The following is a 26,511-nucleotide window of genomic DNA, read 5'->3' on the forward strand; positions in this document are numbered from 1 at the left end:
GGAAGGAGGAGAAGGAAGGAGGAGAAGGAAGGAGGAGAAGGAAGGAGGAGAAGGAAGGAGGAGAAGGAAGGAGGAGAAGGAAGGAGGAGAAGGAAGGAGGAGAAGGAAGGAGGAGAAAGGAAAAAGAAGCACCCTACTATTTCAAGTAGCTAGCTAAATCTTCTTCCCAAATCTTCTTGTTTTAACTTCCAGATGAAAAAGGTTTTGGCTGCAGATAAAAATACCTACCCTAATTTTAGAAATCCCAGAACGGCCCTTACTGTTATATTTATGCTTTAAACGTGTCTGAGACAGCACTGCTGAACATGGCAAATAGGTTTACGAGTCTGTCACTCTGCATAAAGAAAGGAGGATAAAGCTGCTCAAGTCCACCCTTGCACGCTTCTCCCTTTCATCCACCTGTTCTCCCCAGGGCACCAGAACTGGGACTTTCTGGGTCTCCTCACCCACCTCCTGATCTGGAGGGCACTGTGATCCATACAACAGCTTCTCATACTCAATGCAAATTCCCTTCCTCTGTCCCTCTCCCCACTCTTGAATTAACTTGGGAAACTTTCCCATCATGAGTGTGTTGATCTACACAAGAATCCTACTACACGGTGCATTAATATATAAGATACAATGTAAATAAATCAAAAGGTCCTACTTAGAGGAGCTTTTTCATATCCTCACATGACCCAACAGAGATGTATTTCCCTGCAGATGAGGCTTGAGGGTATATTACCACACACTGCCAACGTAGGCTCCTAGAACCCTCTTGTGTTTTCTTCCATAACTATTTAAAGCAGCCACTGCCACCCTCTAATCACGGGCATTTTTTAATCTGTGTATGGGTGGAAATGCCCTTCTGTCATCCTCCACTCCAACATCTCCCACTGACTGAAAATACCTTTCTCTGAGCACAAAGCAATGTGAAATTCCTCCTCTTGTGCACACCTCCCATAGAAATGCATTAAGCATTTGCATTTCTTCCTGGGTCCTGGTCAAGCTGTGCTGGGAAACGATCAAGTACGGTGCACATCTCTTGATGGCTGCATTAGTTATTGTAAGCAACATGTCTTTAAATTCATCCAGCGGACAAGGCAAGTGGTTTGTACAGTTAATTAGCAAGGCACGTGGGTATTCAAAGAAGATCTGCGTGGGGCACAAAAGCTTGTTAAGAGACCCAGAACTTACCCACAGCACTGGTAGGCAAAAGAGAAAAGAAACCAACTTTGGACTTATCACAGGAGATCATTTAAATGCTTCCATTCAGCTTCTTAAATATGACCTATTAAAGAATTTACTATGTTCTACAATAGCTCCATGGCTGATATGGAAGTAAAATGTGTGTATAAACCCTATACCTGCATGAGAGTGTGTAGTTAGATGAGAAAAGAGTGCACTAAAATAAGCCTGGCACCATGAGCTTCTCTATAAGTAGAAGTGGTCACTGGTGGAGCCCTGTGACTACAGTGACACCAGGAAATGCCCAGAGCACAAACCTGGCTTGCCCTGTTTTATTTAGAGAGTGTTTTATTTGGTGAAAGTTGTAGCAATTTCTGAAACTAAAATATCTTCCACAGCAACATTTTTGATTTTGCCCAGTTGCATTGCCACAGGACCTCTGCGAGCTCGGCCATGGCACCAAGACAGCGATGCACAACCCTCAAAGCCATATCTGTGTTAGCAAAACCTGAATTCAACCCAGGCCTAAGAGACAGGACTACTCTGTTCCAAATCCTGACACTACATCACTATGTAACCCTGGGTAAATTATTTGATCATGCAGAATTTCAGAGTCTGCATTAGCCTAATGAAGATAATAACAATAATCATGTGTGTCACAGATACAGTAGGGCTTGGTTATTATGTTCTTGTGAAGTGCTTAGAAGAGCCCCAGATGAAAGGGAAATTAGGAGAAGGAAGATTAATTAAAAGACATGTGCATCCCAAATAAAAAACAGACAGGAACATCGTTGTTGCTGTTATTAGGAGAGTCTCTCTGATTTAGGGCAGCTTTTATTTCTGTGTTGGTAAAGCAGACCCACTTTAACCACTTTCTGTGTTCAAACTTTATTTGTAGATTGTGGGTAGGTGATAAAGGCTGCTGAGCCTCTGATACTGCAAACATAAAGGCCTTTGATCAAAGGTCTGACTTCACAGTAAACGACATCTGTGATACGACACCGCTGACGGGCTGCTGCTGTTTGCACTGCTGCAAGGCAAAACAAGGAATCAAAAAGTTACTACCATGCTGAAGGAAAGACTAGGATTGAAGAAAAGGGAACATTTCCTGCAGGTAAACACACCATAGTGAGCACAGTTCACTAGTGAGAAATGTTGCAATGAAATGATGTTAAGTTCCCAAGTTCTTGTTAATAACAGACTTGTGCAAATGGAAACATCTTTACTACAGTGGTTTTTACCTAGGAAGTACTAAGCACTGATCATTTAAGCCAGTATCATTCCCTGTTTTAAAGATGGGGAAGGGGACACAGTGTGAGGTGCGGTGATACATCTGAGCTCATCTATAACAGAGCAGCACAGCCCAGAATGAGGCTCAAGCTCCCTGCTCTTTGCCCAAGCCTGGACTGGTCTCCACTGGACGAGGCTTCATCCTTCGCCAAAGATGAACCCTGGTTCTCCCTGCAGCATGCCAGGGGTGTCAGGTGCCACACTCCAATTCACCAGCATCCAGTGCCAAATACACGTCTCACCCTAACATGACTGTGTGAATGTCCACCTGACACCAAATTCCATGAACTATCTCTCAGGGCATTCAGGAATTAATTTCTTAAAAGGAAGTGAGTACGGGAACTTGGGAAGAAAATAATAATTTCACGTTCTTTCTGGGACATACAAAAACCTTCCCTTTACCACGCACAGACAGTTTTCTGTTTTTTAAAAAAGCAGGGTGGTGTTGAACCCTTCATTTTTGAAGAGTCAGATTTTTTTAAGCGCTGTCAGCAAGTCACCTACACTTTAATTTGTTATAATTAACACCACAGTAGAAGAAAAAGGGCTCTAGCCTCCACCCATTTCAGGAGACACTGCAATACAGTTAAAGAGGGAGTCTGGGTTTCCCCCCTTAACTATGAACAGTAAGAGGCTCTAATACGTTACGCTTCTGCTGATGAGATGTGCATTAATTCCCTAATGACAGGTGCACCTCGGAGCCAGGACAGCTCACCACAAGATCACCAGTGAACACAGCACAGGGCTCAGGGAAGCCCAAGTCTTTTCCAAAGAACGGCTTGGCGAGGTCCCACGAGCCGGTTCACGGCAAGTTCATAGCAAAGTTATTTCCTAAAAGCAGAACCAATAACCCCCCCTTTTCCTATGGTTTTACGTCTTGAGACAGCATTCTCTAATGCTCTCAGAGGTGGTGGATGTTCAAAAGCTTTTGCCTTTGTGGTTTTTTTTCTTTTTCACATCTAATAAGTGTTAAGCTCATGTTACAGGGACTCCCTCATTTCCCTGACTTCAAATTTCTATGAAACCTCAAGCAGCACTGAAGCTTTCAGAACTCTTCTTTCTTCAAGCGTGGCCCAAATTGGCCAATGGATTAAAACAGTAAGAGGTGAGAGGAATAAGAGTAACCTAGAGACTGACTTACCAAACACTCTCACTTTAAAATAAACTTCTTCCATTGCAATTAATGTCTTCTTTTACTGGAATTGCTGAAGTTATTTATTTTGGTCTTACTGGACAGATTTTAGAAGGGGAAAGTCCAGACTGGCTTTCCTGTTTCAGAACAGCTATACGCATTATAGATCTGAAACCAGCTACGGTGGCTTTTCCTTTCCATACAGAAGAAAAACAGCATTATTACTGCACTGTTATCTATGAACATGAAAATGTGTGCATTAGCCCACGACAGTCAATCAACACTGTCAGTCTTTCAGTAAGATGTAACACCACACAACTCTGGTGAAAAATAGACCGAGTAAAATTTCTTGCAATGATGTTTAATAATCTAAAGTTTCATAGCTGGCCAATAAAACATCACTTTCAGGACAGACAGTCCCGAACTCTCACTCCTTATCACAGGATGTGTTTATGTGTGAAGTGGAAAACTGTCAAATGTTCAGAGATAATCAAGATTTGGCACAGGTGCTACACACAGGGGACTATCACTGAAATAAAGCAAACAGTATTTATCTTTCCCTCTCTACCCACACCCTACTTTTAGGCAGTAACATCTAAGCAGCTGAAGGTGGTCAGGAAGAAGATGCTTAGCCACTGAACTTGTACAGAACATAAAAGGTAGAGTTCCCTTTGAAAGAACAGCCTTTTGGAATGCTGTGAACATGCCTTCTCTCTGAATAGAGAAGAAAAGATCTATTTTAAAATTAAAAGGCAACACAGTCCTCAATCTGAACAGTAATCCACGCTCTTTGGTCCTGTACTTCAGTCACTGATATTAAAACTACTTCTTTTAGGACACATGTCAATCCTTTTGATAATTTTTTTCTGGGTTCAGATGTTGAGTAGAAAATGATGCAGCTTCCTTGTATGCACATCAGAATGCTGCATAATATAGAGGGGAAGAAATATTTAAAGAAAAAAACCAAACACAGTCTGAGGCAAAGGGAAAAAAACCTCAATGCTATCTGATCCTCAAAAGTGCCTGTGTGGTCAGTAAATTTAAAGTAAATGAGGACTCAGGAAGTACTGCAAACTGAGCACCAAGATCAGTGCTATCAGACAAAGCGATGCTCAGATAAAAGGAACTCCTCGCCAAGCATTCTGCCATGGGGGTACATGTACTGCAGGTGGAGAGCAGACTTCAGGTCTCGCGTAGGCGTGCCTGGCCCAAAAACCTTGAATCTGGAATCACACTTGCCTATGAGAACACTGATGGTCTGCAAGATGTTTGCTGGGAAGCTGCCTGTGGAGAACTGCTGACCGCTGCTTTTTTCGATCCCTTGGTGCTGAATCACAAGAAGTTCGGTCTGGATAGAAGTGCAGAACACACCATAGTATGGATATAGGTCACCACTGAACATGTTTTAGCATATACAGGCGCCAGGTAAATCCACAACGACCTGACAAGATAGATATGTGAGCTACCATAGCGCGAAGAACTTTATTTTCCAACAGGCAAACGCCAAGCTAGCGAGGGTGCTTTCAAGTCAGTCCAAAAGCCAGACCCGAATGCCACCCAAACAGCGGCAGATCGCTCCGTGCAGGTCTGAACAGGCACGGCAGGTCTATCCAGGAGGAACGCGCTGCTTCAAGGGAGCTGCGGCATTCCTCGCCAGCCTCCGCGTCCCAATGGTTTTCAGATGGGGTCCCAGAAGTCATCTACTCTGTCGGCTATTCCCCCCGCAAGGTATTGTGGGTGATGGAAATGAACACGAGAGAAAATTAATCTTTTTGTTAATATAGAAAGGTGCAATTCATGACTCGCAGCAAGCTTGTGTAAATAAATGGCATTGTTTAAATCTTATTTGTAATTATACTTCTAGCGAGAGACTTTCAAAGCTGCATTGAGAATATGGCATTCAATTGTCTAATTTATTGTTATTTTAAGCAGGTACTGTATGCCCAAATTCCCTTGGCAGATTATATCGCAGCTTAAGTGTTTCGCTAGAGGTAATTTTCACGTGTTCATGACAACAGCAATGAGAGGAAGGAAATCAACCAAAAGAGAATTACATCTATGTTATCCAATTTCTTCTTCTGTCTGTGGCAGGTTGAAAGATGTTAGTGCAAAACCACAAAGCTGTAGGGTCGCTGTGCTCTGGTTCGCACTGGAGAGAAAGCGAAGTGAGGAAGGATCAAATGCAGGTGGTTTGGGAAAGGAAACAAACCAGTAGGTTCTCTTAGAAATAGGAAAAACTGCTCTACATGCTACTTCTGCTCACTGTACCAACCACATGTTCATTACAACAACAGTAATTAATACGAAACAAAATACTCAGATCACCTTCAAAGTCTTGTTCATACTTCATCAGACTCCTGCAGTCCCCAACCACAGACTTAGACCTCATAGGATTAAAAATGTATAGAAATGGAGAAGGTACTGAGAGGAAAATAATACGTGCCAATGCATATATAAATTCAGAACACCAATCTGCCTAAGAAATTAGCCTTATTAACACCTCGCTTGAAATACCCCAGGCATCCTGGGAAGGCACCTGGTGATCCGCAAGGAAACAGATGCAGTTTTGAGGAACTGTCACATAGCTGGTTGTTCTTGAAAAGCTGGACAGAGAACAAAAACGCCTGGAGAAGTGCCTATCACGTATCTACTGCTTTTTAATAGCTATCGTAGTGCCGCAGCATTGCACGGAATCTCAGACATGTAGCAAACACGTGGAAAATTAGCAGCATCCTAATATATATCACTGCTAATAGCCAGAAGGATCATAGTCACCCATTTATCCACTACGTGAGCTGGGGAAGAGTTACCATCTGTCCTTTCCTGCAGGCACTGTTTTAACCAGGAGACATTTCTACAGGAAAGTATAACCGAATTCCAAAGTGCTATACTTACTAGGACTATAAGATACATATATTTAGAAAAAATTGTTCCCTAAATCAGTTTAACTTTGTATTTTCCTGGTGCTAGAGTATCTAGACTGCCTCTCCCTCAGTTAAGAAACTTGCCTTTCATACCAACTCAAATTCCCATGCAATGGATTTGATTTTGGTTTTGTCTCCTGCTCATTTTGCTCCCACTTGGTGACGGAACTGACCCTGAGGAATGAGAACTGCGCCACACACATTAAAATTGAACCCAAGTACAGTGGGGTTTCCTCCTCTGTCCAGAATATGATCAGCAGTTTGACTTTTATATGGCCACTATTTAAAAATGTGCATGTAACACTGTCCAATCTTGAAAGGACTTCAAATCTCTTCCTTTCCTAAGCTGCATTCCTATCAAGTGTCTTCTACAGGTGAGAAAATACAACTTGATATCTGAAATGGCAGAGATTGAGAGAAGTCTCTTGCAATTACTTTTAAATGAGCTGGCAATTCAGAGAACACTGTTAATTCATCTCCTTATAGATGGGGTCACAAAACTGCTGTTCTTTGTCTTCTGATGCCCAAAAGGCCCAGAGGACTTCAGATATTCAGGGAAAACTGATGTTGTCAGATGCTCGAAGATGCAGTTGTTAGAAATGACAAAGACATTTGTCAAACACATACATAGTCCATCCTACTCCTACCTTCTTTTTTGTATAATTTCCGAGTTTTATGTTGCTATTAATATCACACTTTTGGGGGGTGAGGAGAAAGAAAATATTCACCTCAGGCATCACCACCCTAGGAAACTGCAAAAAGAAAAGACTGCATAAAACATCTATAGACATAAGGATCCTGCTGTGTCCCGGAGGCATAATACAGCTCTATTCAGCTAAACTGTGGAATACACAAGTGGAGAAAAACTGCAGAAATTGCTTTGAAAACAAAAAGTGTTTTCCTAGAGCCATCATCAGGTTTGCTTGTCAGATCAGATGCCTTTTTTTTTTTGGTGCTCCATTCAAATGCAAAGAAAATGCTTGAAGAAAATTGCTAGTTCTGGTATTTACACCCTTCACACGCACAGCTGGAGTGAGATTTCTGTCATGGTTCAGCAACACCATCAACAAAATAATCTAAACCTAATGGCAGCCATACTGCAAGAACTATTCAAACACATATGCAAAATATTTCTTGATTCCCTACTACATACTCTCTAATAAACTTTATGCTTAGACAATTTTTAAGTACTTATCTTTACAGGAAATTTTAGGGAAAATGGGCCATTTCCAGGTAAAGATTATTATCTTGGATGAAGAACTTTACCTCCTTCTCCTGCACAAAAATAATAACTTATTTGCATTATACATCAAAATTAACAATGTAACTGCCTACAAATATTCAAGTAAGCCTTCCGAAATGACCCAACACATCTTATTTCAGCAGAAGCACGTCCCAATACTCAGCTCCATTGCTCCAGCTAGATACAAACTACTTCCAGAACCTCCTAAAGTGCTTTGAGTTGCATCAATTTCCTCTCCCAGGCCTTCATATTAATGGATGTGCTCTGAATTACATCATCAATTTTTGCCAAAGCACAGGTATTTAAATATCATCCATCATCATATTCTTGCTTCAAAGCCCTTCTGTTTGTTCTCCCTTGCACACACATGCTCACTCTCAGTATAACACAGGGAAAGCTTCATGTTTTCATATGCACTAACGTCAGCTGCAAACAAGAGGTGTGAAAGGAAATTAGGTATGCAAGGCAACTCATTCACAAATTAACTGCCGATTCATTTGCAGGAGCGTGATGCTTTGCCACGCTGGAAAGCTGTTGTGAAACAAGAGGCAGCCACGGGAGCATCAGTGTTTTTCTAGCAGCTTGAAAACAACTGGAGCAGGTAGACAAAAAGATACCTTTGTTTCTGAGAAGCCATTTCAGGTTTGACTTCTTCTAATTGCTGTTCTCAGTTTCCAAACACAATGCAGACATTAGCATCATCATCAACATTAGGATATTATGTTAATACAGGATATTAATATTATTAGCAGACCACTGTATTGACTATTTGTGAAGAGTTCTGGTATGCTGGGTGTGAAGGCAGAGCTGGAGGGGCTGTGCCCAGCTCTGCAGGATGGTCACCCTGGAACACGCGCCATGCGTTTCCCACGTGCTCCTGCTCAAGTCCCCTGACATGACCAAGTCTCCTTCCTGCCCCTGCTCTTTGCTGTCCTGCTTCCAGCACCACTTGCAGGGATGCGGGAGGATCAAAGAGCACAGTAGTTTGTGCAACAGGATCCCCTCTTGTGGACCTTACAACTCTGCGGTAACATAAACAGCAATACTTCATGGCTGTGTCCACGGCTGAGCTCTCTGATCCTTCTTCCACTTATCCCTTCTCATGCAGGAAAAATATGAGTACAAACTTTATCTCAGTTGTACAGTGTAAACCTTCTGCGACTGCCCTGTATTCACACTAACATGAAGAAACTTCAGCCCAGCTATTTACTTTATAAACTTCCCATTACTCAGTTTTGATCAAGATATGAATATCATTTCCTTTCTGAACCTTTTCAACCCAAAATAAACATTCCTTCTCCACAATCAAACTTTTTCATACAAACCCACTGCTACCATCTCAAGGCATGTTTGAAAAATAAATGGTCGCAGCCTATCAAGTATAGAGTTTTGCTTAAATTACACACTCTTATTTCATAAAATTACAGAACGTGGTTTTGCCTCTCGCCGTACCAGGGACTGCATGAAGTGCTGTTACTGCTGCTCCACGTATGCCTCCTCGGACTGCTTAGGCCCAGTCTTCTGCTTTGTATTAAATAACGTAGAACCTCATTAATTTGTTTAGAAGCAAAGATAACCATGGTCAGCCTTATTGGTTGAGAGCTGTCAACAACAGAGGTCCCTATGATACAGAAGGAAAGGTCAGTGAAGGAATTAGTGAGTAAAGGTACGGCAGGTGATCCATACTGTTCTCCCAATCATCGTCATTACTCATCTGCACAGAACACAGCACGACAGAGTCCCTAATTGCAATTCCTAACTGTAAATGAAAATAATACATAATTAGTGTATAACCAAAAAGCCCTCTGCAGGTATTTCAGATTTAAGAAGCATCCATTACTTTTTTAATAAGTATCAGAACTCCACTTCATTTTAGAGCTGAGTGGAAAAGTAAAAATATCTAGAGATTAAAGTATCTTTGCACTTCAAGACCAACCTCCATCCACAGGTTCGGCTACATCACAAGCTCTTGAAGATCTGATTAGTTTGGCTAATTGCATTTACTTGTCATGTCCTCTTGAGAAATCCATACTCAGGCTATGAGTATAGTAACAGTTACAATCACAACAGGAAATGCCCAGAGGATAAACTTGATGTAAAAAGCAAACAAAGAACATGGTTTAATTTCTCAGGGCTCCTAGAAGAAAAAAACGAAACACATACACAAAAAACAACAAAACAACAACAACAAACTAAACACCACAACAACAACAACAACCCACCACCAAGATGAAACCCAATGGAAATGATGAAAGCCAGATTAAAGTGCAACTCAGATCCATCCCTCCTTTCATCTCAGCATGTCAAGTTTTCAGACTTTAGAATAAATGATATATTCTTTCAGCTTATAACATAACAAGCATATAGCCTAAAGTAGAGACTGGGTGCTAGCTGAAACTCCAAGCACATCACTAGCGATTTCAAACCAGCCAAAGGCTCACAGGAATAGCTGACACTTGCCAAGTTGAATTACAGAGCAGATTATTTGGGAGATTCTTTGACTTTGCATAGCAAACACCTCAGAATTTTTCCTGCAGTAGCTCTCGATCTCACATTTCGAGGTGTCCTACAAGAGGAGAACGTGGTTCTCCAGCATGTCCATCTGCTGGATGGTCACACTGCTGGCGAACAGCAGAAACTTCTCTCTGCAGCCAATAAACCAAGTACCGTCTTTACACCCACAGCCGGCACCTTCTGCCCCCAGCACCCTGCTCATCACCACCGCCTTCTCCGGGCTTTCTACCACCACACAAGAGAGAGGCAAGTGCCTCCACCTAGATTAAGCACAAAAAGAGCCTGCTGAGGAGTCTAAAACATTCAAAATTCCAGCTCGGAAAGGGAGAGCCGCCAGTGGCTAACATTTCTACGGGCAAAATTACAGCATGTGGGAATTACAGATCTGCAGACAAACCAGCAATTTCTGAGGAATTCAAGGCACCAGAAGCGACAAATTAGGACCACAATGCTAACAAAATTAGACACAGGCTCCTTTTAACCTCGTCTCTATTTTTAAGGGCTTTTTTTTTTTAAGGTTTTGTATTTGTTGTATTGTTAAAGTTTCCGTGAAATTGGACTGAGAGCAACTGTTTAGGAACGAAGTTTCCCCATAATTTACTCTCATTACCTTAGGACGTGTGAAATTATGCCCATGCCTGTATAAGGAGGTTTCTCTCAGCAATTTACCAGTGACAGAATAGCACAGCTAAGACAAAACTCAGCAGCAACATCAACATTTCCATAATCTTTGCAAATATTCTGCTTAATAAGAAGATGCCAGCTATAGAATTTTTCTTATTTTGAGGTTCACTTGCATTCTTCACTCTTCTGTCCAGCTGGGGACACTGCTAGAGCCAAAAGGCAACTCCTTGCCAATGCGACCCTTGCTTGTCTACATGTCAATAGACTGAACTGCAGAAAAACAAAACAAGAACTGAGCCAATTTCCACCCCCCTCCACCCCGTAACAATAAAATCACACGACACTATCTTTACAGCCACGCCTGCTCATTTTGATAATTACTCTAACAGTCCATCTAAGCGCAGCCCCTCAACCAGTTTCCAAAGGAGAAACCAAAACCTGAAGGAGGAGGAGGAAATGGTTCATCTGCTGAATACAATGTTCGGAAATGTGAGGTGAACATTCCTCACCAGAGCAAGATGAATGTTCCCACCCGAGCACAAAGAAAGGGTTCATATTTCATATACTTTCCATTGTTTGAGCTTGCTTGTGTATAAGTAACTACATTTAGCGATCACCAGTGGGAGATATTTAGCAGCTAAAGTGATTAATGTTTTTAGCAGTGCAACAGCAACAAGGCAGGGTGCTCCCTGTTCAGTTCCACCAACATTCTGCATTTCTGACAGGGATCCACCCTTCCATGGGTCCATCACCTCTGTAACGCCCACCAGTGGGATGTGCAACAGCCGCTGCCCAAATAAAACACCACATGAAAATGATCCACAATGAGGGGCATGCAGCAATGAAGCCCAAAGGAAACCAAATGTCTCTGGGTGCTGCTTAGTCTAAGCCCGGCTCTTAGAAAGCTCCACTGCACAATGCCAGCTCAGCGATTTTCAATGATGGAAAGTGAATGGATACAAAGTCTGCATGGAATCAAACAATTCTGGATTGAAACAAGTGAATACTTTGAAGTGAATGATATTTAAATGAGATGATTTCATGATAAAGAAATATCCTGTAGGTACTGATGGAGACAGTGGTTTCAAATTTCCACACTGAAAAAGTGTTGTTTTGAGTCCAAGGGGTTCATCAGAGAAGGAAAAGCATGACGGAAGGACTTGTGTGCTTTTGCACTTTGCTCCTCCTCAAAGTGCAGCTGTGAGGCTGGGCTGTCTGGTCCTGCATGGGCTCTGCACCCCAGAGCAAGCACAACGCCCAGATGATCTGAACAGAAACAGCAAGAGAGGCTTTACCAACCTACGACGGGTTCCACGAGTCACTGCTGCTGTCTTGAATGACCCTGCATCGTTGCACAGTTATCGCTTGACACCAGTTGCTGGTGATTTGGGTTGGTGCCTTTCTTTATGTATTTAACAGAAACCTCTTAACACTGCCCTTTCTGCTGTCATTACATGCGCTGAAAGCACTTTTCAACGGGACCCTGTAAAAATATAATGCAGAGTGTTTATGGACAAAGACAAGCTTTAGAAGACTGGCAGGGAATTAAGTGTCCTTAAAGCTATTAATTGAGATAGAAGGAACAGGGAACGCTTATCAGCACAGGCTGCTGGCACACCAGGTCCCAGCAGCAGCCAGCAGCGGCAGGTGCAAATGATGAAATCTGTGTGCAGATTCTAGAGGGACAGCTTTCTAACAGAGGAGCTCTTCTCCACTGGGGCTGGTGCCACTGTTTAATTTGATTACACACAACTGAGAGCCTGGGGGAGGGAAGAAAAGGGAAAAAAGGGAAGAGTGGGGACCCTCTAAGCACCCATGCTGAACTTAAAGGGCCGTGCAGCTGCAGGCTGGGCAGTAGTGGTGCTGAGTGGTGGTCCACAGCAAAATTACAGGGGGATCAGACAGCTGACATGGCACGATCTTTGGCAGACAAAAAATTTAGTTGCTTTCCTCTCAGCAAACCACACACCACATAGCAATTTTGACTGAACAGACACTATCACAGATTTAAAGGGGAACAAATCTGTTCAAAGAAATGTACAGGACAGCCTGGAACCTGCGTGTGAACACACACAGACCAACTGCAACCAGAACTCTTGCAAGCGCTACACTTTGCAGCTTACTACCAAATCTTTTACTACCTGGCTTTTTAAGAGCTACAAAGAGACACTTTTCTAACCATAACTTTTATCCTAAAAGTTCCCAAAGTGCGCTCCTCCTTCCCTCCAGTCCTGGGACTATTTCTTTAAAAGGCAGAACCATTCAGTCTCGTTCGTATTCTGGGTTAAAAGCAAGTTAAAAAACCACACACACACACACACACACACAAAACCCCACCGGAGTCCAGGATCAGGCCCTCCAGACTAAGCCCAAGAATATCACTAAAGATGAAAATTGCTCTTGCTGAGATATTTAGGTACAACTTCTTTTTTTTAAAACCTACCTTAAAATTGTCATGACACTACCTACCGGAGTCTAAATTATACTTTCAAAATTATATGCATTAATATCTAAAGTGTATAATTATAAAGAAGCAGATATATTTTAGAAACACCATACTTATAAGCCTATTTTTTAAATATAAACTTTCTCCGTGAGTCTTAGACCTGTATTTTAGGTCTCCTGTCTTTATGAGTCAAAACTAGTGGAGACAACTGGAGTCCACATGTTTGAATGGAGGCTGCAAACAGTGATCCTCTATATTAGGTCAATGGCATTGATTTTTTTTTTTAAGGCAAACTTTACTCCTGCAGAACAAAAGAAACCCCTGAAAACAGTGAAAAAGCTGCTGCTAACACATTTTCTTCTTACCAGTTTCCTTCACTGAAGCCAAACTCGCGCAAGCAAAAAGTTTCATGTATTTGTTTTTATCTAAGGAAACTGAAGCACTGAAAAATAGTTTCTTTTGCCAGCCAAAAGTGATGGTGATGAGCATGTTTCCTATTCATACAGAAAACATGAAGGGATAATATAATAGAACTTGACTATATATTATATTAAGAAGGTTAAATCCTGATTCACATTGTACTGCGTGTGCTTACAGATAGAAACCTCTACCCAGCCACTCACATAACTTGCATTTTTATTCAAACATTAGCTCTGCTGCTAATTTATTCTTGTTAAGTGGCTTTCAGCAATGCAAGTAATTTAAATGTGCACTTGTGAGCCAAACATAAGCTTGCAATGATGTACAGAGTTTGACATTTATACCATTATATATTTTTGAACATGACTACAGAAGCATTACTAATTTTGAGTCACTTCCAAATTAGAAAAAGAAGTTTAACAAGAGCAATGAAATGCAGAGCAAAAGTGATTTACCTCACTCTTCTTCAGCTACTGTTGCAATCCCTCTCAATCCACAGTCCAAAAACCTGAGAATTTTCATAGCTTTGTAATAACTCGAAGTACACCCACCGCACCTTGAATAGCTGCCAAAAATGTGCCTTAACACCACATGCATCTTAGCACACCTTTAAGGACAAAAGTAATTTTAACCCTACTCAGAAAAGAGGTTTAGCTTGGAAGAGCTTTACTGAAGAACAGCATGAGAGATGGACCAGCTCTGGAAGGGCACTGTGCAGCAACTCATACATGGGTTTTCACTAGGAAAAAGCTCCAAAAAGCAACAGCTGTTCTCCCTCTGCTGCATCTGTAACTTTTGAGACATCCAGGTTTGGAAAGACGCCCCAACTCTCCAGCGGTCCCAACCCCAGCATCTTCAGAGTACGACCCAAAACTTACTGAAGTAGCGAAAGGTCTACCCAAGTGTTAAAGCACATAAAACAGGGCACGAGCTTCCAAACCAGGTCACGCATCTAAGCTTACAAAATAACTGTGAACAATATCCACTTATGCCAAGCTGGAATTTGCCAAGATGTAAGAGGTACAGATTATGACTACCTAAAAATACATGTTTTATGAAGGAAACAGCAAGTGACCCTAAAGTTTAGTGGTTCTATCAAGACCCTGCTATAATAAAATAGGTAAGAGATGCAAAGTCATTAATTTTATTGCTCTTTTGGCACTTCAGTGCAGTTCAAAGTACATCACGGAGCCGGCAAGTACACAGCAGTACGTGCTAGGGATGCGCTGCAAACTGCCTGTGAGCATCCAGCACCTGCATACATATAAAAAGTAAATTAAATGAACGCAGAGGTAAAGGAAATAAAGTTGGCTGTTCCATTGACAGCTAAGAAATGTGGTTGGGGACAAAAGGACAGAACATACAGTCACTGTGCAGAGTGCTATGGGGTCTGTGCCCAACCTTGGGCCAGGATTTGCACCCAACAACCTCATGTTCTGACCAGTGACTCAAGGTTTTTCATCAGGGATTGTGTAATTGTTTATGCCATCTGTATGCAAGCACAGAGGAACAAAACCACCAGGATTCCTCTCATTTAGAAGAAAAAAAATCTCCCTTGGATTTATATTAGTTCGGAATAAAACACATACACACATTTTAGTTCCCCCAAACCATAGCTTAATCCATCATTAGAAGCTCAGGAATCTCAGCACATATCTTCTTATAGGAAGGTCATCATGGAAAGATCAATATTTGCCCTTCCAAGCACTATTACTCAGGTCCTGGTTTGCTACTTCTGAGCTACAAATTCCTCAAAAACTGCAACTACTATCCCATTACATTACTTTTTGTCCTTCTCCTTCTCTTCCCCATCAGAGAAGGAACTAACACATCCAAGACGGAGTTGATCAGGACCTGCAGTTCTAATCAGAGCACTGGAGCTGTCAGTCACCACTGCCCCTTGGGTATTTTGTTTCCTGAATATATAAAAGATGGTTATCCTGAAAGTTAGTCAGCATTTCTGGATGCTAGACGGAAATAACAAGACTATTATAAATGTTTTAACATCAGTATAGCTGCAGCAGTATTTGAGTTCTAATAACTTAACACACAAACACATGCAATGACCACTCTTTATGAGGCACACTGGTACATTAGAAATAATTGTTCCTTATTGCATAGTTTCCTAACTTACAAAGTCAACGTTTATTAATAATGTTGCAATTCTATATTAATTATTATTTAGCACTGACAGTAGGCCCGGAACTGCACAAAATTAGTCGCTGCCCCAAAGTGCTTGAGCAGCTCTGATTCAGTGTCCCATAACCAACATTTCCTACACCAGCCTGCTCCATTACTAAAGCCTGGGTAGCTGACCAAGTTATTTAACTCCTGCTGCTCAGGACAGCCAAGCCATGGGGGGTCTCACTGGGGTAAAGTTTACAAGTGCAAGCCTGTTGGAGAAAATCACCCGATATTAAGGGCAATGGAAAAATTAGAATCTTATGGGGAGGAAAAAAGATAATAATACTATCGGTCTCGCATTTTTAAATGAAAAGTCCCACTGAACAGGTGCACTGCAAGAGCACTCAGTGGTTTGCAAACTCCCAAACTGCACACCTGGCAGCAGAACTGGGCTAAAGCAACTACATACACCAGCCTGAATGCAGAACAGCCAAGGTCATCATCACAACACAGGCACAAATAATTAATATAGAGGAGAGAGGCAGAAAGAAGTGAAAATTGCAAACCAACAACAGGGCAAGATCCCCCCACTTTCAGATCCGAACGGCTTTGTTGGCACACTCTCCCAAAGGATCACTTCTCTGAAATGAGAACACGCAGGGAGAGCAGCTTTTCAAATCACAGGCCGGCTGCATGAATCAAACTTAACCTTTGGGTCGGTTTAATTCAGGCCCTGCAGGCTTCACACAGACGCAAGTCCTGTTGACTCTGTCATTCACTCACTCCTGTTGTTTTCCATATTGCCAAGAACACAGGGTTCAGGGTCTAAGACAATAATGACATGTTTTTAATACAAATAAAGAAAATGGGAAGCTAGGAAACAAATAATTAATTGTGTTTTGTTATTTACATAATTACTGGCAGAAGGCTGAACAAGGAGCAAAATGGATTACTGCAGTTTCGGTTCAATGCAGCCTTAAAATAAAAAAACACCATCACAAGCCAAGGCTGAAAGGATTTTCATTCCAGCATGTGGTTCTCTCATTCTGCCAGCCAAGCTCCAAGCTACAGCTCTTCTGCAGAGAACCCTCCTCTTCTCCTCCTGCTCAGCCACTGCAGTCGCTGGCCACCAGCAGAACCATAGGAAAGGTGTTTTAAATAAATAAATCAATAAAAGTCTGTAGGAGATCTTGTTCACCAACAACATAACCCTGGTACATTCTTATTGCTGAAGCCTGAATTTAGGTCTGGCAAGGCATAAAGGTGACTTTTTCTTCTGTATTTCTCTTCAGCTAAAATTGCTCTATGATTTCAGTTCTAGAAGATCAACAGCTCTGCCACAGAAGGTTGGACCAGAGGATCCCTGTGGTCCCATCTAACCTGGTATTCTATGATCCTAAGATATTTATTCCCTCAAGATCACAAGTACAGAATTGGTGGGAAGAGCTAAGTTGGTTTCACAACGGGTTTCATTGCAGCCTAGAAAGATCAGCTAATAGAAAAACTCATTGCTTTTCTCTGTCATTTTTTATATTGAGAGATAAAGTGGTGGTTCCCAGCCATGCCTTGAGCGGAGGCTTTCATGAAACACAGGACATCATGAAGCATGGAAAGAGACCAACACAGCCTCCTGAACAGCTCATCCAAGAGCCTTCCAAAAGAAACCTTCAGCCACTCCAGACTGGCAATAGCTCCAAAGCAATGACCTCAAAAATAAAGGATTCTACAACCCTTTAGGCATCCAGGATCCCTCACATTCTCACCTTTCTGATTATTTATACTGCTGTGAAGCCAGAAGCACGGAAATCGGTGTTCCCTCCCTTTCACTTCCCTTCCCTGCAACCCTACAGAAATAGCTGGGTTACATAAGACAGAAACACCCACAAAATAACAATGAAAACAGATGTGTCAAAAAACGGAAAAAAATGTGTATGAGATGCCTCCTGTGCATGCCAATTCTGAGTGAAGAATTCATCCAGTCTATGAATAGTGTTGTCAACTGTTTTAATAGTGCGGTCAACTATTTTAATAGTGCAAAACTCAAAGGGAGGCTGTAGTAATTAGAGCTTAGAAAGGGTTTGAGGTGGTTTGGGGGAGTTTGTTCTGTGCATGTGTGTTGGGTTTGTTTCTGTTGGCTTTTGTTTGTTTCTGTTGGTGTTTTGGTTTACTTGGGTCTGTTTGTTTTGGTTGTAGTTTTTGTTTGGTTTGGGGTTTTGTTTGTTTCAATTACTATTATTTTATTTTGCCTGTACCAGTTTCAGATTTGCTTCTTTACTTGGAGACCAAGAATTTCGGAGCAGTTCATCAAAAATGCAATTTGCAGGTGAGGTCTACATCAAGTTCTGTACCCAAACTTCTCTGGAAACCATCGGTTGTTCACCTCACACCTCTCTTGGCTCTGAGCCCAACCTCATTTTGCTCAACTCCCATTAACTTCCATGGTCCCTTAGGCACTTCACAGGTCCTCCATAGGACTCATTTTGAACATGGATTTTTTTTCCTAGAACACTCACCACCCTGCATCCACAGTGTCCATCTCCAGAAAATGCTCTCAACCAGCAGAAGGGTGTCATCCTCCATCATCCATTTCCAACAGAAACCATCATCATGCTTTCTCCTGTGATGCCCATCACGTTTGGTAGATGCGGTCTGCAAATGCTTGCTGAAAGCAACCCTTGTCTTCCCTCAAATTCCTCCTCACCCTTTGGCTATGCTGCCTGCCCAATAAGTGATACCTACTAATCTCCTAGGGCCCCTACGCTAACCAGTACTGTCTCTTGTCTCCTTCAAACTCTCCCAACCATGGCCTACAGCTTTCTGGTATCTCTTGATAGATGCAGATCATAAGGACCTTGGGTGCACTATCTGATTAAGTAGAAGCTGCACAATTACATCCTAGTCTATAACACTATAAAGAGATGATGATGATGCTGCAAACAGGGAACTCAGCAAGAGTTCTGATCTCTGAATTTCCTAACTTCTAACTGCAAAACAAAATGATGTTTTCCCCTTGAATCTACTGAATAGGTACCATGAGCTGTTATTAACAGTCATAAGGAAACTTCAGACCTGTACAAACCTTATTTGACTCAGGTGACACCTTTCAATCACAAGTTCCTCAGCACTTGAAAGCCCAAGAAAGAGCTACAGGATTTCATATTAGGGGAAAGTTGCCAGCTTTTAACAACATCTATTGAACTTAGTAGCCCACCAGGCTATCTAATGAGCAGCTTATTTGCTTCTGGTGTACCGCCTACCAGAAGAAATAAAGAATAAATGTGTAATAAATAGGAGCAACTAAAAACAAGCTGACTGATGGAATTCAACCCTATTACAGCTTGGCATGGTATTTGAAAAGTCCTGAAGGAATGACTACAGAATTCCCACACTTTTAAGCAGAGAAGCTTTTCCACACAACTTCTGATATTGACAGTCTCAGAGATGAAGGGACCAGTAAGATCATCACATTATTCCTAAGAAAACACTCAATATTTATGAGGATCTTAACTCCATGTAATAAAAGCCATGTTCACCGACTGTGATGACTTGGATGCTTTGGGGATAAAATTAATCAACATGCATGAAAGAGGATCTCAGAGTCAAACAGGAAAATCTAGACATAATAACAAAGATAGTTACTATCTGGCAAAGCTACATCAGAAGGAAGAAAAAGACTATGATTAAACATAATAAGACTTCACTTGAAATGTAAAATACTCTGCAACAAACCGTGCCAACTCGCGTAAGAACCGGCAAACAGGAAGCAGCTGACTATGCAATTAAAGCCCATCACACGGGGAAAACGCGACATTAAGAGAAGAAGACACGGCTGCCCAGTCCTTGCGCTGCACAGTGCTTTCTGTCGCCTGCTTCTCAAATGCAGGAGGGTCAGTCCTTCCAGCTTTTGCTCACCATGCAGTGCTGCTTGAATTCTGAGCCGGTGACAGGTACCTGTCATCTGACCAAAACACTGTCCCCTTCTGCAAATTCTCACGTGAGTGAGCTAGCAGCACTGCTGGCTCAAGCGGGTTCAGTCAGTGTTCTTTCCTAATATTTTCCAACATTACACTCCTTCCACAGCGAAGTCCTAAGTTGAGATTAGCTCAGCAAGAGACTATAAAATGAAGAGCTTGCACTGCCACTTAATGGTGTCCTCCCTGAAACTGTAAGCACCAAGCACAGTCTTGTTACAATGGGGATAAGGAACTCTCTTTAATCCTTTACATATTAATATATGATATCTCAGACTACAAGAAGATCATTCAGTATGAAACATGCTATGAGGTAATATATTACTATCACAAAAGTAGTATTGGCTTATAAATTCTTTAATACCTTTGCACTTGAGTGGTAGTGTTGAACCTTTCCTAACCCTTCAGTTATAGTTTGTACTACAGGGTTTTAAACTTGACTTTCAACTTTCAATAACCATTTGCATGTACGTATCTTCAAAGAACAGTATTTGATTTGCAACTATATGTTGTAACGAGAGGCTAATTAACACAAATATGGTTATTAGCAAGTTACAGACATTTACAGGACAAAGCCAGCAGACCAAAACCCACAGCATACTGCGTTACAGGGACAGAGAACCTCAAGGATGAACTAATACCAGCCAAGATTTTGCCACTAACTACGTTGCCACAGGCAAATCGCCACCACTCTACAACACTGTTTCCCCTCCTGCACTGGGATAGTAGGACTCGTTTACTTTGCCGTGTAGTTCTCCAGCTTAATTAAATCGTTACCTTTAAATTAAAGGCACTACAGAAATGCCAGGAAGAAGCATCTGAATTAGAAGGCGGAGGTGACACACTAATGAAGCAAGACTATTTTCATCATCAACAGCAGGCATAGGAAAAGGTCATCCATGGCATAATTGTGAAACCACATTCCAAGCTTCTGAAGGTAAGATGACTTTTCCCCAAACTTCATTAAGGACAAAGGTATGTCCCAGCATCACTGAACGGCTGAAATGCTGTAGTTTCACAGGTAACCTGCAATAGTTTCATTACTGCTAGTTGTCCCTTTTCTTTATTCTTTGCTTTCTTAACAGCAGCAAAATATCATGGCTCTTGAGAGAACGCTTCTTCCACAGGCAACTGTAGTATCAAAGACCTATTAAGACAATTGCAGAGGATCACTTCTCTTCACATCAGTGAAGTTCAGCATGGAGTTTTCCATCTTTTCTTTAGAAAAGCCATAGTATGGGTACTCCCACTTTGTGTTTGGGACAGCTTCTCCCAAACACCCATACATTGTAACATTCCCCACACACACTGGAAATTTCCAATTCTGTACACAAAAGGACATTATTGAAAGATCCAGTATTACTGTGCAGGCTTTGTATTTTTAAAGTATTGGAAGAAACTCTTAAACCATAAGAAGCGGGTCAGTCCCCTGCAGAGGCCCAGTTTCATAATGTAATTTATTGTTAGGTGTGAAGCTGTATATACCCTGTATCTCAGAAACTGCACTCAGGTTCTGTCACAGAACATCCCAGCTACAAAAGGCATCTGCCAACCTAAATTCATTTAGTCTATACTGTGAAGTTATTAAACCAAAACCAAGGAACAGGCAGCTACTTCCTTGTTTCTTGCACCTGGAAGAAAATTACCCACAAACAACTCATCATACGCAATGTCTTTGTATCCTGAGTGTAAACACCAAGAAACACCACATTTGCTGTTTACTTTTTAGCAATGCAAAAACATTTGCTTTTTACTTTAAGGAGCAAGCTGTGCCATAGGAGAGGTCAGCCTAGTTCTTTCTGTTACCTGAGATCCCCTTGCATTGGTTGCATGCATGTTATCTACCTTCCATATGGTTCTTAGAAAAACAGTAGAAGATACTCAGGGAAGTGTATTTGCAACTAAGAACTCCATATATGATTTTTTCTTCCTATTGACTAAAAATACACTAAATATATAGTTGTATATAGTTATTATATACAACCCTAATATATACTTGGGTTGTGTTTTGTTGTTTGTTGTTTTTTTTTTTTTTTATATACTTGCATTTGTGACCAGAAGACCAAAATGGTTGCAACCAAGTTGGAAGATGTACTTGTAGCATCGTGCCCATAAACTGGATTCTGTGTTTGTATATGTCCATCTGTCAGCTGCCTACTAATCGCTCTGGAGTCCTCTGACCTGCTTTTGACTGAATTTGACAGCAGGAAGAAGTCCCAAAGCTCCCAGCACTTTGATTTAAAAACAAAAATGGTTCAGTAGAGGAGAGACTCTTATAAGACAAGAAGAGAAAGGTTAATGACAAAGGTCAACTCCTATTTGACGTCAGAGAACCCACAGGAGGGATCACCCCAGAGACACAAATCCTCAGGAACCAGTTTTCATTGGTATTGCTGCTCTTTTAACACTTGTTTCAAATAGAGCTAGAACCAGAAATTAATTCCAGTTCTCACAACAGTTCACTGGCCTTAGGTAAATTATAACTTCTGATGCTACTTCCCCTGCCATAACATGGCTAGTGCTAAACTCCCTTATTACGTTGCTGCAACAATTCGTATTTGAAATGTACTTTGAAGGTCTGAAGAGTTGTATTCACTAATTATTACCTGTCTTGAGACATGAGCTGAATATTTCAAAGCACTAACTTGATTCATATGCAAGTGCATGTCATATAAGCATGTGGTATCCACTAAAATCCAAAATATAAAAGCAAAGATTGCTTTTAGAGAAGACTTTATTATATAGTCAGTTTTGAGCCCAAAACACATCATTTTTATTACCACAACTCTTCTATTTGACTGGATTTAAATTATTCCTTGTTTTGGATTAGCACTTCACGAAACACCAGCTTGAAAAACAAATACCAATTGACAAAACACAAAAAGATCACGCAAAATTTGATTCTGTCACCAAAGGGAAGTCTGATGTCTGAGATCTTAAACCTTTAGTGAATGCTAACAGGTAAGTTCCACAGGGCAGATATTGAGCACCATAAAAACAGAGCTTATCCTAGAAATACTGGCAATACTACATTACAGTAAACAGGCATTTTTAATCTCTTTGGTCAGGCACTTTCTAGCCTTCCCATAAATGAAGACGCTTCTCCCTTCCTTTGCCACAGCAACCCATGCCTCCTGTTCTTGCAGACAGAAAAATCAGATGACAAAAGTCTTCTGAAAGTACTACAGCAAACAGATGAACAAGACAGTGATTATAAAAAAAGCATGCACAAGGAGGGGGGTAGCTTCCTGAAAAGGAAACTTTCCATGCATTAAAGGAAAATAGTGCTTTGTGGTAACACTCTCTACTAGAGAGACTCCTATTTGAGGGTGAGGCAGCAAACTACAGTTTCCTTCAATAATAATAGATCAACCTTGGATCGTCAAGCTTCCTCCTGTTACACACTGACTAGCGAGTACTCAATACTTCCTAATACTGGCCTTTACATTTCCTGAGGGAGCAAGCCCTGTCTAAAGACAATTTTGTTCTAATCCTCCCTGTCTCCCTACCCCAGACAAAACAAAGCCAACCTGGCCAAGTTATTCTGACAAGTGACTAAATTTATGTCCCTTGTACTCTATTACTGCCCTACAAACATATATTATTTTAATGCAGTATAAACAAATATATGATTTGTTTAACACCACATTGAGTACTAGTGATTAAAATCTGTATATGCATAGAGTAAAATTTATACATGCACAAACCCCTTTACGAGCTCTGAAGATAAAATTATCAGTATTGCCAAACACAGAATATGTATTATATTTTAATTACATGAGACAGTTGAATACCAACAAGCCTACTTCATTTCTAATTAGAAAAAGTTCGGTAATCATCTTCTTCCCTGCTGTTATTGCCTGACAAGAATAAATGAGGAGTCCCCTCCAGGGACTGTACAGTAAACATGCTAACATAGATTTGTTTCACCTCCGAGCTTCGTAAGAGTAGAAATCACTAAGGCACATCGTAGTTTTCATGCAGTACAGTTGGCAAAACGCATCTGTCAGGCAGTGCATGATTTTAAAAGGTTTACCTCCAGAGCACAGATGCTTTGCAAAGTGCAATGCAGCTGCCTTTGCTGCTCCCTCTGCGTTACCGCCAGCCAAGCAGCAGCGAGCAGGCAGCTCTGCTGTCACCTCCCCGGAGTTCTGCGGAGAAGGGACCCTCCTTGGCAGACATCTGAAGGACAGCCGGGGTTTGCAGGCTGAGGGGACTCGGCACAAACAAAGCAAAGGTGATTTGCTTCAGTGCGATGTTCACCCACAGAAGCAAAAGCAACTGCATTCCTCCCTCTCACAGCACAGTGTATTTAACTGAGCGCGGCTGCACCTGCCACCGCAGCATTCATACTATTCCTGAGATCGATAACGCTTCTGCCGCCAGCCCGTACAATCACATGAAGTAACCTCCGCCTTTGCCAGTCCTTCCCGAAAACACACAGCGAACATTTACTCCGCCGCCGAGCCCAGACAAAGGCCACCTCCTTTTATTTTCAATAAAATTCAGACAAACTCGAGGACAATACCGGAGGGTCCGCACAATGGGCACCAGCCGTAGCCGCCACACACACACCCCCGCTGCCGACCTGCTTCAGCCCGGGCACGGCCAACCGGAGCCCCGGCCCGGCAGAACGTCCCCGCCACCCCCGGGACGGCCCCACCGGGCGGGCAGAGATAGGGACAGGGGCGGCTGCACCGTGGACCGGCCCGGGGGACAGCGGCCGCCGCCCGCCCCTCCCGGGGAGCGCCGCCGAGGGACCCCTCACCTGCCACCGTGTACCGGTCCAGGTAGTTGAGCACGTTGCCCACGCTGAGGATGCCGGCGGCGGCCACCCGGGCGCGGCCGAGGCTCGGCGCCTTGTGGCGGGCGGTCGGGCGCTCGGGGTGCTTGCCGGCCGCCGGCGGGTTCATCCTGCCCGACAGGGTCTGCACCTCGCCCTCAGCGCCCCGGCCGCAGCAGCCCCGCTCGCCGTCTTCCTCCTCCTCCTCATCGCCGGCTCGGAGCCGCCCGCCGCAGCCCGGGCTGCTGCCGGAGGAGCCGTCACTTTCCAGGCACATCATGGGCTGCGGGGAGGGCAACCGCGGCGCGCAGGAGCCCGCGCGGAGTGACCGGCCGCTCCGCGCTCAGCGCCGCATCCCGCGGCCGCCCCTGCGCCCGCCTGCGGGACCGGCCGCCGCCGCCGCCGCCTGTGACAGCTGCCCGGGCGGGGCGGGGCCCGGCGCCGGCTCCGCCCCTCCCCGCGCGCGCCCGGGCCCGCCTCAGCGGCCGCGCGCAGCCGTTCGCGCCCCGCCCCAGCGGCCGCCGTGCGCGGCCCAGGGGCAGCGTCGCCTCGGGCGTCGCGTCAGGGGGATGGGGGGGTGGGAGCCGGTCGGTCGTACAGCTGTGGCGGGACTAAGGGATATGCTGAAAAAGAATCCTCAACCTTCTTCCTATATGACTGAGATAGCTTACCCATCTTTCAATAGCTCTGGTAGTATTTGCACATCTGTGTCATGCAATATACATAAGAATACATAACCCTGAATTAGAAGTGTTTCTGTTGACACTCCTCATTCACTTTAAACATCTCTAAGACTCAAATTCCTTTAATCTAGGTTTATTCTATTCTAGAATGTATCGAATAGCAGAATTGTGGAGTTAGCTGACACACACAAAAATAAACCAACACAACATCAAAACAGGACTCAAGGCAATGCCACTACTGGCTTGTATTATTCAACAGCAAACTCGACTCAGGCCACACAGGCCCACCCTCAGGTCTGATTTTAACAACAAATACATACAAATAGGCTCCTTGTCTACTTTAACCACCAGAACCACCTATGGTCACTACTGCCACCCGGGAAGGGACAATGTTGTGAGGCACAGACTGGAATGTGCTGCCAACCTCCCAGCTTCCTGCTTGGCCCCAGATGATTTTCCTATTACACAGGAGTTGCTTCAGGAACAACACCCGTCTTCAAAGGAAGCAAAATTGCTCCATAATTCCCCCCACTGAACATGGTTTCATCCTGCTCCCTGTAAAGTTCCACCTTTGAGCTCAGAACAGCCAAGAGAAATTTCATTTCAAAAGACATCTTCAAAGAGATAAAAGTCTTCACAACCAGAGCGGCTCCAGCCTGTCGTACCTGTAGTAAGACTAGAAAAGCAAACAAAAACCAGAGAAATAAAATGACTGCTGGAGAGCTCACGTGCGCTTGTCCAGGAACAGTAAGTTATGATTTCAGATTTCTCTCTGTTGATCTTACCTGCGAAACTGTGCCATGATTAAAGCCTTTGTCTCCATGATACACGTTTAAACAAAAACCCTGTCACCTGCCTCTAAGGCACCAGGAGTCACAGCACAATGTGGTGTGTGTGTGCCAAGCATACCTGGCTTTGTCACACCCTTTGCAAAGAGCCCGCACCGATGACACCAGAGCCGGACTACGCCAGCGATCCGGTGAGATACTGCGAAAGGAACCCCCAGGATGCTGCCGGGGAAAAGGGCGCTTTCTGGTGAGTCAGTGTGCGATTCAGGGCTGTTTGAGCAATGCACGGTTGAGGAAAGAAACAAACACCGTTTCTGCTGACACACAACACTCCCAGATAGAGGCAAGTGACGTTTTTACCTTGGGAATAGCTCTGCACGGATGTCCTGGAGCTAGTTTCGG

The 26,511-nt window shown here is 43.0% G+C and overlaps 1 protein-coding gene across 3 annotated transcripts in view; it reads right to left on the reverse strand.

The window, feature by feature from the left end:
- SPNS2 (SPNS lysolipid transporter 2, sphingosine-1-phosphate) overlaps positions 1-25,026 on the reverse strand; it is a 122,582-nt gene extending 97,556 nt beyond the window's left edge. For all 3 annotated transcript variants that reach the window (XR_011741902.1, XR_011741901.1, XM_065853414.2), the window contains exon 1: positions 24,624-25,026. Coding sequence is in view for 1 of the 3 variants with exons in the window: in XM_065853414.2 (XP_065709486.1) it covers positions 24,624-24,918 (295 nt within the window). In the remaining 2 variants the exon portion in view is untranslated. The remainder of the gene's footprint in view (positions 1-24,623) is intronic.
- Between the last annotated feature and the right edge of the window lie 1,485 nt (positions 25,027-26,511).

The sequence above is a fragment of the Patagioenas fasciata genome, chromosome 19, assembly GCF_037038585.1.
Source record: "Patagioenas fasciata isolate bPatFas1 chromosome 19, bPatFas1.hap1, whole genome shotgun sequence".
Lineage (NCBI taxonomy): Eukaryota > Metazoa > Chordata > Aves > Columbiformes > Columbidae > Patagioenas > Patagioenas fasciata.